At 40.3% G+C, this 18,810-nt stretch overlaps 1 protein-coding gene across 6 annotated transcripts in view; it reads left to right on the top strand.

Moving 5' to 3' along the window:
- LOC122843261 (cytoplasmic dynein 1 intermediate chain 1) overlaps positions 1 to 13,456 on the top strand; it is a 65,471-nt gene extending 52,015 nt beyond the window's left edge. For all 6 annotated transcript variants that reach the window (XM_044137894.1, XM_044137890.1, XM_044137889.1 and 3 more), the window contains 3 exons: positions 3,363 to 3,503; positions 7,805 to 7,930; positions 12,739 to 13,456. In XM_044137894.1, the coding sequence (XP_043993829.1) occupies positions 3,363 to 3,503; positions 7,805 to 7,930; positions 12,739 to 12,849 (378 nt within the window). In that variant the 3' untranslated portion in view covers positions 12,850 to 13,456. The remainder of the gene's footprint in view (positions 1 to 3,362; positions 3,504 to 7,804; positions 7,931 to 12,738) is intronic.
- Positions 13,457 to 18,810: the final 5,354 nt, after the last annotated feature.

Here is an 18,810-nt window from a genome sequence, read left to right as displayed (position 1 = left end):
GAGTGTGGATCAAGTCTGGAGCTGAGCGTCGGTAGGTGTCTTTGGAAATAAGATTATAGCAGAGGTCTGTCCCGGTGTGCTCTCACAGCACAGAACATGAAGGATTGTAATTAGATGAAAGTGTGTCAGTACGGCCATAAAACCCAGAATTAGCTTAAACCTTAAGAGACACGGTGAACCTGGGTAACAATAATGAAAAGCTAGAGTGTCACCATTACGTTATACAACAGATGGAATAAACAGGAACAGATGCAATCTTTAACTCTTGTTAAGATTAATTAATATTTATATCCAACAAGATGCACTGATTCACATTAAGCTCACCACTAAAGATTTTAGCCAGTGGAAGAAAATTTAGTAAAGAAAAATAAAAATTGGACACTACTTGGGAATGCTTTTGCAAACATAATTGATCTATTTTAAATTTGAGAGTGTAAAAACAGCATTTAGTGAAGCTGAAGGCTTTTTAGACGAGGACCATTCTTCTGGTAAATGCAATGGAAACACAGGGGGCCTAATAATGGTCCCAGAAAACTACCCAGATTCCTGGAAAAGGTTGCTGCTCTCATAAAAACGTATGTTAAGTTGCTTCTTATTTACCTGTAAATAGTTGATACTGAAATTTCCTCTCAGTGCCGCCAAAGGCAGTCCACACTTGTACCACATTTTGTGAGCCGTGACTCAAAGTAGCTAATAGGACAGAAGTAATTTTGGGTGAGCTGCTGCTCACATTTTGGACTGGAGTCGAAGTGTGTTTTGATCAGTGTTCCTTCTACTAATGTTTTCTTTAGTACTGCATCCCATCACCTTCCTAAAATTATGGCCTATATCATTTTTTGCCTAACATGATTTTGACAAAAAAAAGAAATTCACCTCATCTTTTGGCAGAAAATCACTTCGGTCATTATCTTAGGAAGGTGACGAAATATTTCATGTCTTGCACAATTTAAAATGAATGTTTTGCAGCTCGGTCTCGCAGAGTTCTGATAACAGAGTTCAGGTCCTCCAGTATTACCTTATTGCACTCTATTAAGGTATGGTTCTTTTGCTCAGACGTGCAAGAAGCTTCGTAGCCTACTATCACTGGAAAGATAATGACAAGCAGGTACTTTCTGTGTGGCGCCGCTCGGATTAAACTATGTTTTCAGATGAGTTTCGAAACTTTTCACAATCTTAGGAGATGGTGGAAATGACCAAAACAGAAGCTTAAGCCTGAATCAGTTCTGTTGATTTTATGTAAGTCATGTATAATTTTGACTTTAGTGACAGATTTTAAAGCCAATTAAAAAGAAAAGGGTTACTGCAGGATGATGAGTTGCGATAAAAGATGACAAGTAAAGAATGAGGACAATGAGCAAATGATATGTTGAGGACTTTAAACGTCGACCCATCAACGTATTGAGTATAAAACCTGTGAGGCGAAGAACAGGAAAAGAGTTCCGCTGTCATCAGAATGGAAAACTATTTCAGTCGAAGCTAGGAATGTACTCGGACGTTTGTTTGCGCCGTGTTTCTAAGTGCGTACGTGTTGTTTCCCAGAAACCTCGTAGCAGGACAATCAATGGGTGGTAGGGGGTAAGAATGAGGAAGAGAGACAGAATACTGTACATTCTTTTATTTCGCTCCTGCAGCCAACCTGTCTCCTTTCCACGACTCCTCCCTCTCTTCTTGCCAGGAACACAGTTTTTTTATCTTAAGCCCTTGGAATTTGAGTCGTCGATCTGAAAAATGCGGATTACACTCAGTCACACACACTGAAGTGGAATCTGTGATTTTAACACTTATAAGTATGCTTCATCGTGGATGGCAGCCATTAGGAGGAGGAGCACAGTGTTCGTTTGGTCCAACAGGTTCATTATCTAGGGCACAGCTTTTAGTATTGTTTAAAATATGTGCAGAGAACATATTAAAGATGTTTTCCTCAAATAGAAGTTCAAAATCAACTGATAAGACATAACAACTAAAAGTCTTACTTACAGAAAAAATTTATACTTTGGTTGAAGTGTAATAAAAGCTAACAGTACAAAACAAAATAGAAATATAGGTATTTGTGTAAAAGTGTTGCTTGAAAGCTTAAAATGTAATTTTTAGTAGACTGCTAAGATTGGTGCAAGTTGAGATTTATATGTTTTGCAATTTAACCAGTTTTTACTATATCTTTTTATTGGATTTGAAATATGACATAAAAATTATTACGTTAAGTTAAAAAAAAACTTAACTGCGAGCAGGTAGCCCCCCAACAACTTAACATATAGAGTGGACAAGTCTCTAAACTCCAAATCAATTAAATATTTAAATAAAGTCATGATTTTAAAAATATAACCAATGTAATAATAATAAAAATGTTAGTGGTTTATGTTTATAGTGTAATGTTACCAGTTTATCTGTGCTTGTCTTTTGTTCCCAGTGGAAATGGGGAACACAATAAACAATAATCAATAAACAAATACCAGCTGATCCTTCATTCCTGACTGTGTTCCAAAATGTTATTCTCCAAACATTTTTTGCCAGGCCAAATAAATAATTATGAGGAATAACATTGTCTCCTTTTTTTGTTTGCTTCCAAGTACGTCGATAGATAAATGACACCCAGTCATGTAAATATCTCTACAAATTTTGTTGCATTATGGCGTAAATTCAAATCTGTGTGTTGGAGATCTCCTTTCCAACAAAGAGCACTGTAAATAATAACAAGTTATGGTAATTTAGTATTTGTCCACTAGAGAGCACTGACAAGTTTTCCATGCAAAAGTAAATCTCCCACATCTCCCACGGCACCAGATATAAATCTTTATTAATATCAGTTTATGTTAACAGTGATCATCAGCTGATATGATGGCCGAGATTACAATGGCTCTTTACCGCCGAACATAACCAATAAACTCGTCGTTAATTAACCTGTTCGTGCCTGAAACGAGCACATCCTCCTCGGAGCGCCTCTCGTTCCCGTCCACCGTCTGCCCCCTCCTTCTCGTTGCATTCTCTATCTCTTCCCATCTCTCTGACAGCTGTTGTGTTAAGGTTACAGTATACCTTGTGGAGGGGCCTTCTCTTTCATCTCTCCCAGCGGTTTTATGGCACTGTGTGAATGTGCAAGGCTTTTTAATTAGGCTCTGCACCCAGACAGGCCCCAAGGCTGAGGCAGCGCCGCTCTGTCTGAAGCTCACACACTCCCTCTCTCCGTTCCTTTTCACTCGGTGTCTCTCGCTCTATTTTTTTTCCGTCCATCTCCAATGTGTCATCTCCTGTAATCGCTCCGTTTTTTCTTCTTTTTTTTTTCTGTACAGTGCTATTTCGCACTGTGCCACTCAAACACTCGTCCACAGTTATCTTCTTATTTTCTCTCGCCCCCTCTCTTTCAGCACAACAAACCGCTGTACTCTTTTGAGGACAATGCCGACTATGTCTACGACGTCATGTGGTCGCCCGTGCATCCTGCCAGGTTCGCCGCCGTGGACGGCATGGGCCGCCTGGACCTGTGGAACCTCAACAACGACACGGAGGTGTGTGGACTCAGGTCACGGTGGGCGTGTTTTCTGGGTCATCTTGTTTTTTTGTCAACATGCGTGCCTGTTTGGTGTCCTCTGGGTCTGTTGCTGGGGCTCAGCCCGAACCGCACAACCCAACACCCAAAGCTCTCTTCTTCACACACATGCAAGATTCAAGATTCCCCTGTAGGCGTTTCTCACAGCTCTCGCTTTAAATCTGACTGGGTGACATCTTCTCGCTCTGGCTCCCACCCAGCCACCCCGCTAACATTTCTACAACCTCTGCCTAACGTTCAGACGACCTCAGAGACCGTCTTCCTCCCAAAAACAGAGGAGCGCACAGATGTGTCGGCGACCGCAAGCAGAGCCCCAGCCCTCAGTCCACAGTCCCATGAAAAATAATGATAAAAAAAAAAAAAAGAAAGTTCAGGCCAGCAAGCGTTGAGTTTTGAAATGCTGTGGTGTGACAGTTATTTTTGAGATGAGTGCATTTAAGGCCATTTGAGTGCTGGAATTCAACACAATCATGTGTATTATTAAGCAAAAAAATAATAATAATAAAAGGAGTGAATAATGTCTAAAGTTATGAGCAGATAGTTTTCAATCCTATAACTTGGTCCCTTCGTTTCATTTGTCATTAAACATGTATTTCTGCGAGGGATTTTGTTAAAATTATTTTTTGCTTAATCCAGACCTTTTCACACAAATTCACAGAGTGTATTTGTTAGCACCCCTAGTGAAGCCGTACCAACACTGAAAATGTTGAGAAAATTTGACTTAAGTACATTGATTCATTAAGGAAAACATGGATCTCTCCTAAGGACATAATTGTTTTTAACAGAATCATTAGATTTACTGGGACAGTTGTCTTTATTTCGAAATAAAGACAAAAACATGCATCTCTTATTTATTAAGGGGTGTCTTTTTTTGTCTCCGTTTTAAAATAGGACAACTGAAACATTTCATTCTGTATTATACTGCTTCAAGTTGCTATGTTGGTCTGTGTATTCAAATATCCAATTATCATAACTTTTCAAACAGATAATGCATATAAAATATGTAAATATGTGGAATAGCACCTCCTACCCACTGTTATGTACTGTTGTTATGATTCCACTGGGCTGGCTTTGTTAGTGTGCAGTCTATCTTGATATATTTGAAATACCAGTGAATCCTGAATTAAAGAAATTCGAGGGGACCAGTTGTTGTAATTAGTTACTTTTAGCTTAAATCATACACAAAAATGCTTCATCAAACCCAAAATTGATCTTGTCCTTTAAGTCTTTTGATTTAAATCTGCAAAACTTGTAGCTGAAGAGAAGAGACCAGTGCTCTTGATGATCTGGACAGCTTATGCGAGGAGGAATAATCAATTATTTGTCTGGTTTAACCTTCAGAAAAGTTACAGAGGACGTCTATTTCCAAGGTTGTGCAAAAATAATATCATCAGGGTGGGAAATAATTGTAATTTTTCTTTACATTTGGATTTTGCCCTTCTGAAAAGGTAGACTAAAAAAGTGTTTTGTTCTTTCTGTAATGTCATGTTCCAAAACCCAAGATTTATTTACATAAAGATTTTGTATCACAAGTTGCAAATGTGGTCAAAACTGTACTTGCATGCATATACTTCATCTTTTACAGACTAGTGAATCACTAAGGTACAACGTCTTCACACCGTCCGAATTTGGTAGGGAGTGAACTTGAATAGACCATTGTCTCTTTCGAAACCCCCCCAAAAAACAAGCAACTACTTTGTTGTCTGCTTGTCTCCTTGCTGGAGCTTTATGTTCTGTGGACTATACTACAGTTATTTTCATCACATTTATTATAAAGCAAAAATGTAACTTCAACCATGATTCGGTAAAAACCTTTCTGTCTTTCAACCCTGTCAGCAGACAACCTTTGATCATTCAGGTAAAAGTCCAGATAAAAGGATCCTCCGTCTTCCTTCCTCCTTGGTTTCCATGGACACGCCACTGACTTCAACCTTAATGCAAGTCTGCGTCAAGACAGATGCTCTCACTCCTCTCAAATAATATGCTCTCCCTCTTTTCCCATCTTCTCTACCATACAAGACTCTCGTGTCTTCTCACTTCAGCTCCCATCTCTGCGTATTTTCTTGCTTTAACGCACACCGCTGTGGGAGCAGCGGCTCCTCTGTCTGCAGCGCATGTTCCCATGCTTCCCTCAACAGCAGCCTTTTCACAGACAGAGGAAGAGTTCATTATCGGGGGCTTAACTCGCCTAACAATGTGCTTCATGAGAAACATTTGCACACACGAGCGCTCACGCAAACGGATGCATCGAACGCATGCACTCACGCTCGCTCACTCACACACTAGCCAGTCTGATAGCAACAGGCTTTCATTGTTGCCATCATATTAAAAACACAGAGTCATAACAACATTAACAGAGCAGCGTAGCGCGCCTGGTTCTCATTTCCACCACACACACACACACACATGCACACACACACGCAGTTTTAAAGCTCTCCGTTCAGATCCACTCTTGCGGAGGAAGGGAAGCTAGTGGGCTAATGGCAGTCAGTCTGTGGTTAGCTCTGCTTTAAATGCGCAGGAGCTCTCCGTGCGAGGCGACGCGATGCCAAGGCCTCTGTCTCCACTGGTGACATGTGTCAGACTCGCCTGCCACATGTCAGGAACAGTTTATGGAAACGCTGCAGATGGTTTTGGGTTTTCAAAGGTGCAACATGAGCACTAAAAGACAGAAATCAAGAATCGGCTCAGCCCAAACATGTACGGGTTATTTCCAGAATACGTCGGCTCGCATGTGTCCGGTGGAATAAAAAGCTGTAAATGTGACAGCTTTGTGTTTGTAACCTTCAGCACATCCAGATAAAGCCACCCGGTTCTTGTGGTACATTTGCTCTGTAATCACATAATGTAATGTTCCAATTTTTCAATAAACATTAGGACACGTTGCAATTAGGGTCACTAAATAAAATGTGGTAAGGTTTCAAGAGGCTTGTCTTAGTGCGTGGCTGTTTATTGCTCTATTTTGTCTTCAGAATAAAAGAAACCTGCTGCGAATAATCTCGCCTCTAAAGAGGGAATACTTTACAATGGCACTGCTTCTGAAGAAATAAACAAAAGAAAAAAAAACCTACGCCAATGTTAGTAAACGTTTACTGTTAGCAAATGTCTAATTGTGGCAGGTAGTATCTAATTAGTACCGGTAGTTTTACTTTTCTTGTTTGAACTATTATTTTGCTGATGGTTCTGTAAGACCGCCAGTAAGTGCTGAGTTCAAAGTTGAAATTAAAACTGAATTGTGAGAACTGTTGTAGAGACATATTGTGACTTGGTGGCAAAAATAGATCCTTATTATCATTCCTCCTGACCTTCCTTCTCTCCTCCTGCCTTTCCGTGTGTCCTTCCTTCCTTTTTATCTTCCTCCTATCTTTTCTGTATTGTGTTCTTCCTTCCTCCCTCCTTTCATCTCTTTCCTTCTTCCCTTTCTTTATTTCCTGTCGCTATAAATCTTTTTGCTTCTTGTTTCCCTCCTTGTGTCCTTCTGTTCTTCCTGATATCAAGCCGTATGTCTCTCTGTCCTCTCTGGCCTCCCTCCTTCCTTACTGGGGGTTTTCCAGTCTCCCCATTTGAGTCACACCTACTGCAGAAATATTTGTCATCATATTAGTAAAACGGCAAAAAGAACTCACAACTCAATAAAGTTGAGCCTGGAAGGTGTGAACTTGCACACGGAAACATTTAAGAACCCTTACTCTGTTCCCTGTCACAGCATAACTGACTTTTCCATCTTTGTCTTTCTACGTGGCTAACACTAAAATATTAGCACATTCAGTTTGATCCTCAGCTAAACCAGGTGGCCATAGAAGTTGCTGCCATGTTGAGAAAATATTTGGCATGAATTGTGAATTGTGATGCAGAAACCTTCTCTGCAACATATTTTGTAGTGGTGTGTAAATGTTGCAGTCGTGACACATTATCCTCTGATTTCGTGCTACAACACGCAGATGCTTTGTCACCGCTGATGAAGATTCCTTCACCTCAGCATGTTTATGCCTGAACTAGTTCAAACACACAGAAGTCTGACCCGTTTTCTGATTAATTCATTTTTTTGATATTTTCTTTGCAGTTATATATGTGTGTAGAGGACATATCTGGTCACTCTCTTGTGTTGGAATGACATTTTTTCGGTTGTGAAGCTCTTTCACCTGCACAAAACTCTCATAGCTTCTCCTGAAGGGAGAATGTCGCTTCACTGGAAAATGAAAAGCCGTGTAAATATAACGTATTTTCACCATGTATTTATTGTACTTTTTTTCCTCCTAGGTGCCAACTGCCAGTGTGACCATTGAGGGAGCTTCGGCTCTGAACAGGGTTCGCTGGTCATCGGGAGGGAAAGAGGTGGCCGTGGGCGACTCAGAGGGCAGAGTTTGGATCTACGATACAGGAGAGGTACATAAAACAACCACTGAAATGTTCTGCTGGGGCACATTTTCCTTTGTTGTGAACAAAAATACATTCTGAAAATGTTGCAGTTTTGGTTAAATGCACTAATATTTACTCTGTATTTTTTTTTTTTTTTTTTTTTTTTTTTTTTGCTGAGGGCTCACATGTTAGATTCACATCGACTCCTATGATACATAGCTGAGAGGCTCTCACGAGTTTCATTTTCAATCAGGTCCTAATTACAACATAGGTGCAAAAAGCATGAGGAAACTAGAATAAAAACAACCAAATTGACAGGAGCTGGACAGGAGCAGGTAGAGAGATTTTTACTACCAGTAATTTGACCAAATGGTGTTTGTAAAAGAAATATTGGGTCTCAGTTCATCATGGATGTCTATGTCTGTGTTACTATTACTAAACAGTACAAAGCATGTGGAACTGAATCTTCATCTCTGAGTTTTTGGCATCATTTTTACTTACTGATCAAGAATAAGTCTTGAGTTTTTACAAAACATTTTCAGCTTCACACTGCTGTGTGTAACATTTTATTTAATGCTTCTTGAAAGTGCTCCCATCACAAGGCAGCCAGCTAACGATTCAGCTCTAGCCGACGTGTTTTAATGCTTGAAGATGTTTTTAGCTTAGCTGCTTGGCTAAGTTTAGCATCTTTTTTGTGTGGTAAGCTAGAGGGGAGTCAAGCAGAGCTGGTGGCCTCAGTGCTGGGTTGATGGTAATGAAGAGGCCTCAATAAAACTGAGTGAAGCTGAAAGGTTTTATGGGTCCTTTAGGCAGGGTTTTTTTTTTGGGTGTGTGTGTGTGTGTGCGTGTGTAGGCGTGTGTGGTAATGGGGTATTTACTTTACTGTAAACTTGCCCATGTAGCTAAAACTGGGAAGAGAGTTTGTTTTTTTTTTTAAACAAAAAAGAAGCATCTCTGGGAATAACAGCAAGTCTGGAGACTTTTCCAGGAAGGACAAAATACCAACAATTTCCATTTCAGTTTCATTTCACTCTAAGCATTTTATTTTAAGCATATTTATCATCTGGGTTATCTATTAAAACTTTACAAGTGTTGCCCCGTGTGGAAAAATCCGAATCACCGGATAAAACTCGGTCCCTGTTGTCTTGTACATTTCAGAGTAATGAAACTCCTGACTTTCAAACCTAGGCATCATTAGGAACAAGCTTCTCGTAGTCGTTCTGCTATTGCTTACGCCACTCATCATCGCTACGTACCTCCCCTCTCCCTCACTCCTCCGTGACTGCGGCCAGGTTTCTGATTAATTACAGCCTAGCCATGCGAATGGCTTGCAGACATCTTGGGTGGTGGCTGCGGCGTTTGTCCCACTCCCTCTGAGTCCGACTGTGCTCAGCTAAAGAGAGGAACAACGTTCGGTTTGACCCTGACTGGTCTGTGCAGCTCATGTGACGGATTCTCCATACTGACGATGCGGCTCCTTGGACTCCAGCACTCGACAGACCGTCGGATGTCTTGCCAGTCTTGCTGGCAAACTGGTGGTCTGTCATAAAATATATACCAATCAAATTAGCATGATTGTGTTTACTTTTCCTTTTTGTAGTAATTGAATGCTTTCACTGTTAGGAATTGGAAGAATTGCTCCTAAACCCCAAATAATAATCATATTAATTTAAACCGAACTGTTAATTTGGATGCTTTTAACAAAACAAACCTTTTTTTTTTTTTCTTCATAACATCCCCTTTAATTGGTGAATTAGGCATTTCTGGTAATTCAGTTCAGTTCAATTAAAAAATATTCCCAAAGGGAAATGAAATATAACTCGCATTATTCATGTCTCTTCTAAGAGTTGTTTTAGATGTCTATGGCTGTGAGCAGAAAGGATCTCCTGTAGTGGTCTGTATTACTGCAGTTCTGAAGAAGCTCCTGACTGAAGAGAAGTTTTTGTTGTGTAGAAGTATGAGGAAGAGGATAATGTGTGTAATGTTTTATTTGATTTGCTCAGTCATCTCCAGAGGGATAAAACCAGCCCTCTTTTTGAGATTGTTTAGCCTTTTTTTTTTAAAGTCTTTTGTTTTGATGCTGCTTCTGTTGGGATAGCAGAAGAGATTACGCTCTCCATAATAGATTTATACTGATGTACCTAAATCACTTTTAAAACTTATTTTACACAAAAACATTTCAATACATTTTGCATTTTCACTATGCATCTCACACACAATCAACATGTGACACATGCTTTGCTAGTGCTTGTATGTATTACTGTTTCCTTAAATAATAATGTAATTTTCACTTAAATTAAAGGTCCTTATGAAACTGCAACCAGAAATGTCCACACACTGTGCAAACAAATATAAACAAACAATATAAATGTTCTTCTTTTCACTGACATTAATCAGACCAAGCTTTTCCCGTTTTAGGTCGTTTACTACGACCAAAATTGTGTCTGTTTGCTAAATGTTAGAATAACGACATGCATCACTCTTTCGTACTCTCTTCAAAGCCAGAAGTGTACATACACCGAGATTAGAGCGTCTTTAAACAGTCTGGACAAAACAAGATGATGCCATTTTAAGGCACTCTTCTTCCTCATGTGACATCATGGGAACTTTAGCTAAGATATCAAGGAACTAATTGTTGGCCTAAATAACCTAGCAAACAAAACTCTTGGTCAGACTTAACATCAAATTGTGGGATCTACAAGTTTATAAGCCATTGTGACCCTGTGCAAAACAATGTGCTATATTCGAATTGATAGATTTCAATTCAAACGGAAACTTGTGCAATGCAAACACGTCAAGGAAGCCCAAACTTTCCCTAAATCCGCTACACAGCTCAATAACAAATTTGAACTTTCCATGATTTATAGTGCTGCTTTTTCTCATTTGATGCTAGTTGATTCTTTTCCTCTTCCATCATTTTATCGTCGCTAGGTCACCCCACTGTAGGAGTCATGCCCTTATGACGCCATTCCTCAGAACGATCAGTGTCGTTTATTTCCACCAAACCCCATGTCACTTGAATTGAGTTCTCTGAAAAACATCCACATAAGTTGTCATTTTCAACTGACCTTTTTCTGTGCCACTTTTTAAAATAGGATAGACAAGAAAACACTCCGTTCGTGTGTTAATCTAAAGTCAGGAAAGGCTCCCTGTAATGTCCATTTAATACCTAGCGGGTTTAAAACAACTTTGGCCCTCAAACTCAGAAAAAAATGAGGGTGAGGGAGGTAGATAAATAAATATGTAAAGTTTATTGTTAGAGTATAGCTTCATTTTTTTCAGTTTTGAGATTTTGCTGCGGCAACGAACAAACATTTATTGTAAGACCTTTCACACATTTCCCAATCGTTGTGAAGGGTGCTGTTTTTAAAATTAACTAATTATGCCCTCTCCTTTACAGCCTCCTGTACGGGCAGACGTGTAGTTCATGTGATGCTAATATGCTTCCAAAATGTTTTGATCTTCATTAAGCTGTGTGCAACTATGTAATATCACTTAAGAACTCTCTCTCTGTGTGTTTACATGTTTGACTTTTGTTTACTTCTTAGGCTATTTGTGAGTTTTTTCACCCCGTGAGCTGGCTGAACTATATACAATCAGAACAGAGCTGACATTAAATTTGATTAGACTTTTTTAAAGGTGGTGTTTTCACAGCCAGATTATTCATTTTCTCTCTGCTGGAAGCTCTCCGCAGCGACAGATAGACAGCGTGGGAGCGGCACAACGGAACAAACACGAGAAGCCTCTGAGTTTTTCCATTAATGATGTTTTTTTTTTAAATGATATCGGTGCTGCTAGCACATGTCTGCCGGATCAGGGCGACGATTGGAAATGTAGTGCGAGTCTGAGAGAAAAGCAGCTCCAGGTCGTCACACTGAGCGCTCCAGACAGTTACCTGCTGTGTCCGTGTGGACATTTTCCAGACTTTATACCAGGTGGCTGGCTGGGTAAACTCTGCACATATTAGCACTCTAACAGGCAGCTCAGCTGGACAGTGTAACTGTGAAAACTGCTTCATAGGCAGAAGTTAAAATTCTTTTATTTATTTATTTTTTTGTTGTTGGTTGTTGCTGCTGTGTATAAGCAATAACATATCAGCGTAGAAATAAAAATCCTAATTTCTTTTAAATGTCAAATTGAGAAGATCATCCATCAGATTGTAATGCTGAACAAAGGTAATGTGAGCAAACTAGTTTAAAATTTAACAGAAAAAGAGCCCAACCAGCCTGGCTAAATATGAAGTATTAATCACGGCATTTGTCAAATAATGAATCGACTTTCTGAGCCACTATTTATTTTTTTATTCCTGTTTACGCAACCTGATCTGTAGAATACAGAAATCACTGTAAAAGAACCTGTCTGACAACGTGAAGTAGGCTACAAAACAGAAAAAAAGCAACATCATCTAAATAAATTCAAAAATGATGGGAAAAAAACTCAGTTATGGTCAGTGTTTCGCTATTTTTTATCTGTAAAAAATAGCGAAAAAAGCAAATCCAAAAATAACAATAGAAAAATAAGAAGATTTCTGTGGTGAATAGCCCTGCTGACCAAAAAGCAGACTTTCACACAAACTGTTTTGTTTCTCCACTAAGTGTGAAGGCACTAACCCATATTAATGCATATTTGGTGTTTTGAATTATTTAAAATAAGCAGTTCTAAGCATTTTTAGACGGAGGAAGTGGCAAGGATTCATCGATTTCTAGCTATCCACGGAGATAATGCACAAATAATGCAGCACATTAATGGAAAGTTGAGTAGAAGGAAAAAGTTACATCCACATCCACTCTCCCAGCATTAACGACCTCGCGCCTTTGTGTCTGTGACCTCTGCAGCTTTCCGTGGCCCACCCTGAGGACTGGGCGCGCTTTGCTCGCACGCTCATGGAGATCCGTGCTAACCGGGCGGACGGCGAAGAGGAGGGCCCTATGGAGCTGGCTTCATAGGGAAGGGACTCCTGAACCAAAGTGACTGGAGAGCAGGGAGCCGGTGTGATTGGGTTGGTGCCACTGTAGCATGTGATGCTCACTCAACTTTTCCTTTCTCTGCTTTCAAGCACACCTTCACGTCTGCTCAGAACAAGGCAGAGCGTTTATTGTAATTTTGCTCTGCGTACGTGTCTTTTAATTGTTTCTCTGTCTTTATTCGTTTGCTTATTGACTTCAGGTGGTGTGTTGCTTGCATCTCGTGAGCCCACGGTATATATAGGGTGGCAGTATTATAGCCTTATGAAGATATGCGTACTGTAACGAAGCTTTGTACAGCGTAGAAGTTTGTCATGTATTATTGTTTACATATAAAACAACGACTTCATGTTCAGCTTTTTTTCCCCTGTTGTTTTGAATCTGCATGATACACAAACTTAAGTATTCCAGATGCAGGAACCTCATTGTAGCTGCTTTATTTCAGTCCGGATAAGGAACAGGTGTTTTTTTTTTTTTTTTCTCTACTGAATGACAGCTTCTGTGATGAACTGTGACAAGAGGTGCATTGTAACTCAGAGTGATTGCTGTCAAATGTGCTATGTTTGCTATTAAAAGCATACATAATAAACTTCTTTCTTGCTTTTTTTTTTTTTTTTTTTTTTTACAGTCTCCTGCCAGGTAATAATACAACCAGCATGTAGTGGAGGTGTCTTTTATTTACCAAAGACATGTAGTTGTACAAGACATAAAGTATAGTCCTGCTTTAAACGTCCCCATACTGTAAGTCTATCTCTAACTTGGCTGCCATGATGCTGTGAGGAATTCCCAGAGTACTTTGAGAATAAAACAACACGTCAGCGTCACGTCGGTTCACTGATAAAGTGAATTCAGAAGGCTTTTGGTGACAATGGTGATTTTCTAGAGGTATCAGGGTTAAAGGGGTGGAGTACAGAAATGTGGCAATTGAAAACCATTTATTACTATCCTTCCATTTCATTATTTGCCGGTCTATCCCATAACATCAAGATGAATTGAAGTTTGTGCTTGTAATGTGACAACAGATGGAAAATATCAAACGATGCGGATCATTTTCTAATCCATTGCATGAAAGTAAACGTCTGGATTTGTCACATCAACTATGTTTGTATTTTGTTTATGAGCCACAGGGTCTTAACTTGTGTTGTGTAAAGATGTTAAGTCATCCTTTGTTTCTTTATACTGTTTTCAAAAAGCCTAATTTTATTGCAATGTTTCTAATAAATATTACAATATTTTGGGATTTCTAATCCTAAAATCCTGATCTGACCCAAAGCCTTTTCTAGCTTTCTAAATGTATTTTAGTTTTTCTTCTTCTTTTCTTTGTTTTTCTTTTCTTTTTTTTTCTTTTTTTTGGACTTGCTTTCAAGTTGAACAAGCTGAACTTCAGCTGAAATGAATAAGCAGCCTTCGCAGATTCCCACAGTACTGTGCTGATGACGTTTCCGAGGCATTCAAATCATTCTCTACATTGCTTCGATTCGTGTCTCGATGTTGAAAAGACTCTTAAAATGAGGTGTCTTCCTAGCGGTTGCAGAAAATATCGCAACCTTTTCAAATAAATTTGTCTCAAAGGCTTCAAAAACGCTCAGTAAATCAGTAGCCCTATCAGATTGATGTCTCACAGCATTTGTCTGCATTAAATTCATCCCATCCCTAGAGGTCTGGATTATAAATGCTGCAGTCCTCACAGTGTAGCGTGGGAGATGCAGTCCAAACATGCCAGCAAATGGGGCCAGGGCCAGCCTGCAGCCTACGATGTGGTCGTGGTCGGGGAGCCTGTAGGCTGATCCCAGACTTGGGGGTAGGCTTGGAGCCAGCCGGCTCTCTGCAGCGAGGAGGGAGATGAGGAGGAAGCTGGGAAGTACAGTCAGACAGAGGGAGGGAAAGTGGAAACGGGGAGGGAAGTAGACCGAAATGGGAAATAGCTCCGAGTTTGAACAGACGGCAGTTTTATTATCATCATTATTTTTATTTTGTCACATTTAGCACTCGCCGCCCACAGGAGTAAACATCCTAGCAATATTAACTGCCACCACATCATAACGGAAAACAAAACAGTTTAACAGTTTAACGTTTCTGCCTGAGAGCAGAGCTAAATCAAATCCCTGGCAGTTTGGAGATTTCACGCCACGCTCTCAGATTTGTTGCCAACCCAGACAGCGGAAGGAGCGCATCAGAACTCGGCCCAGACCGCACTGGACGCCCGGCTGGACCAGCGACCGATTTTATGTGAAAGTAACGTGTGAGCTGACGGATGCCGTTGGGCGCAGTACGAGCTGTCCGTTAAAAGGAGCAGCTCTGCTCGCCGCTGGACCTTTTCTAACTTTACAGCAGAAAATTATTTCTGACAGTGGCCTATTCTGAGCAGAGAAAATGTGCTTGTTCCAGTCAAATGGGTGCCGTCTGCCACAATGACAAGCGGTAAAACTCTTCAGTTTGACAAAATGGATCCAGGGCTCTGACTGAGAGCTGTAGACTGTCAGATAATGTGCTCAGAACTTCTTTTTTGGTCCTGTGACATTTCGTTCCCCTCATGGAGGTAAGAGGATGAGTTGGAAACCAGTTTGTGGTGGAATTTTGTCGATTGTTCGAGTCAGGGTGATCAATCTGACAGGACGTCCTGTCTAAGGTGACTTGTTGAAAAAGACATGATGTCGCCTAAAGTCAAAGCAGAACCTGCAGGATCTCAGAGGTCATCAGCGGGACTCCAAACAAGCTGGAGGAATTCATTCACGCTTAATAGTCCAAATCACATATGAGCATTTTTAATGGAAATAAGTTGAATTGCCTTTGTGTGTTTAGAAAAAATTAACAAGGAAAACAACAGTTTCACCACTTATGATGATTTTAATATATTTTACAGCACCGTATATCTGTGTGGTGCTGTGAAAAGTGTTCTCCACCTAATAATAACAACATTTTATTACCAGTTACAGATAAAAAAAAAAAAGAGTACCAGTAGTAATGAGGTGGTTTTGTATGTAAAAAATAGAAATTACAAAAGCATAAGAAAAAAAAATGGTTTCTGGTATTTTAAAATAGTCCCTATTAATTATGTTAATAACTTTCTTCACTGTGGAACACAGAAACCTACATCGTAGACAACCACTCAGTCACACTCAGAATTAATAAGCATGGTTTAGGAATATGGTTGAAGGTACCTTAAGAGAACTTATGCATGCACAAGAAGAACTTTTTAAAAGGCCACGGCACAAAAAAATCATCACAATGCATCCAAAACGTGTTCAAACTTCATCATTGTTTTTGTCTTTTTTTTTTTTTTTTGTATTTCCCCCCAAAAAAGATTACATGCAAGTGTAATCTTTTCCCCATATTATACACTGGGCTCCTGCTTGAGAACATATTTATAGAAGGAAATTTGCTAAGAAGCCACTTTTCCTGGCTGCTCAAATTCGTAGTTCTAACTCAAACAGTTATTTTACTATTATAGTTAAATATTGGCCTATAACGCAGGTATTGATGTGTATTTAGGGACACAATAACAGAAAGACAATTGCTTATTAGACCTGCAGATATCCACTTAGTGAGTCCAGCAATATTTCCAGTACATGCTAATGGTTTCTAGGACCTGTTCACCTTCACTTCCTGTCTAGAAAGACCCTCTCCTCTGACAGAAGAAGTCCATGCTGCTTGTGCTTTGTCCTGATCCCGTCGGGGTCTCCAGAGAGACTTCCGGGAAGCCTTCGAGAAAAGTCCGAGAGCCTTTCTCTCTGAGAGTTGAATGTGTTTGATTCTAAATAGAGACGAAATTTGCACTTCTCCCAGCACAAATGAGATGATTCGCAGAGAGCGGTCATCAGCGATCGATTGAAGCCTCACATGGCAACTCCATCCTCATCGAGTGGATTTAGCGCTCTTTGTTTCCCCCTTTTCATGCGAGTCATATTGAATCTTGACCATCCTGCGTATGGCTACGTACACAAACCATACACAACAAGGGGCCCAGTTCCTATCGCTGCTGCACCATCAATCAATCGAGGCCATTATTTAATCTCTACCTTTTTTTTCCGCTCCTGCCTTTCCTCTCTCACTCCCCTCACTCGTCTCAGAAGGCTCTAAAAGCACCCAGACAATGGACGGTAATGAGAGCAGTGCACACTGTGCCCCGCGTGCCGGCGAAAGTGTGACTGCGAGCCCCCCACAGCCAGCCACTTCAGCCATGAATGGACCCAATCATCGATTGCTTGGTTATTACCATCAACTACCCTCTTCACGATTTAACTCCAACTTCTTGGTTTCCGCGGCGGCCAAACGAGCTATTTAGCAGGTCTGATCAACTCGGCGTTAGGTAGACTGACCACCTGCGCCGCTCCAAGAGGAGGAGAACCGGTCCACACGCCAGAGAGTGCTTGGATTCATTTCTGGCTCTTTTCCCGGTAACATGGCCGCCGCGAGCCGGAGAAGGCCGTCACTGGTAGACCAGATTTGCGCCCGGCTAAATATCGCTTCTGAAAGCGAGCGAGTAATTCCATTTCCTGTGCCGCCGGCTGTAAAATGTTAATTGTGAAATGGATGTGAACGTGGGATGATACATCTGATTAAATTCATGAAAGAAAGAAAAAAAAGAAAAGAAGAAGTAGCGAGAGTTGTTTCAGCCTGTGAGGCTGCCATCTTTGTGTCGAGAAAACACGGGCAAGAGAGGAGGAAGGATTTATGGTTTTTCCATGTTGTGCCGTGCTTCTGCGTCAAAGGAGAAAGCACTGCTGACACATCCCCGAAGATTCAAAACCAACATGAAGAGGTTTCAAAGCCCTTTAAAGTGGCAGGGCAGTTATTACAGCTTTTCTTCAATGATAATTTTAGCATTAAACACCCTTGGTCTGATGAAATCCCATAAACAGAGCTGTCGGGACGTTAGTGATGCTTACTGTTCTAACTAAAACAACAGAGCACTTCATGCATGTTCACGTCGTTTCTTTTTTGTAACTTTTTGGCTAAGCATGAAATATATCCGAGCATACGTTGTGTGTGCCTGTACAGTATATAAAAGGGATTGGAAACCCTTTCCCTCCGGCCTGTTTGGCAGCCATCCGAGGCGCTTCCCTGCAGCAGCGCTTCCAAAACCCCAGACCCCAATCACTGAGCAGCACTCTAATTACCAGCTACCGCCATGGAGCCTGTGGTCAGAGCGCTCGCCTCGCTTCCAAACTCTGAGCTCTGCTACTGTCGCGGCAAAGAGGAGGAGAGGTAAGAGCAGGGAACCTGCTCATATATCCTCAACAAAGCGGGACTCGTGATTTCATGTCAGAATCAGATCAGACTTTAGAGAAAGACGAGCTTTCACGATATCCACTGATAGCTAAAAGTGGCAATAGGTAATAACCAGGAGGGTGATTTTTAACAGTGCTGCTTGTAAAGTCTGAGTCTGGTTTAACCGTTTTAAAGGATCTTGGAAATTTGCACTTAATTTCTTTACTATGATCAGTATTTATAGCGCATTGAAAGAAGCATTCAAACACTTAAACCTTTTTTTTTCACATTAAAAACACAAATCCATGCGTTTTATTGGGATTTTATGTGAGAAGCAAACGCAAAGCGGCACATAATTATGGAGTAGGTGGAAAACGTAAATACAGTGCATTGATTTTAGGAAAAGAAAAATCTGAAAAATGTGGAATGCATTTGTATTCATCTCCATTTTACTCTAACAGCCCCTAAAAACAATCTAATACAACCTGCACTTAGGCTTCATAATTAACACTTCACACACTCACAAATGACACCCTACTTTTTACTACCTTATTAGCAGGTGAATTGTATTAATCAATTGCCTGAGCTATTTTTTTTATTCTATTTATCATATGTCTTGAAATTGAATCGAAGAAAATTCAAATTAAATTCTCTTCAGACGTTTAGCTGATCCTTGGTGTGATTAATGACATTTGTCAGAAAAGATTCAGAAACAAAATGATGAAGACCAAT

Source organism: Gambusia affinis, linkage group LG14, assembly GCF_019740435.1.
Source record: "Gambusia affinis linkage group LG14, SWU_Gaff_1.0, whole genome shotgun sequence".
Taxonomy (NCBI): Eukaryota; Metazoa; Chordata; class Actinopteri; order Cyprinodontiformes; family Poeciliidae; genus Gambusia; species Gambusia affinis.
The sequence above is the reverse complement of the archived record's forward strand: the minus strand, read 5'-3'. Positions and strand labels throughout refer to the sequence as shown.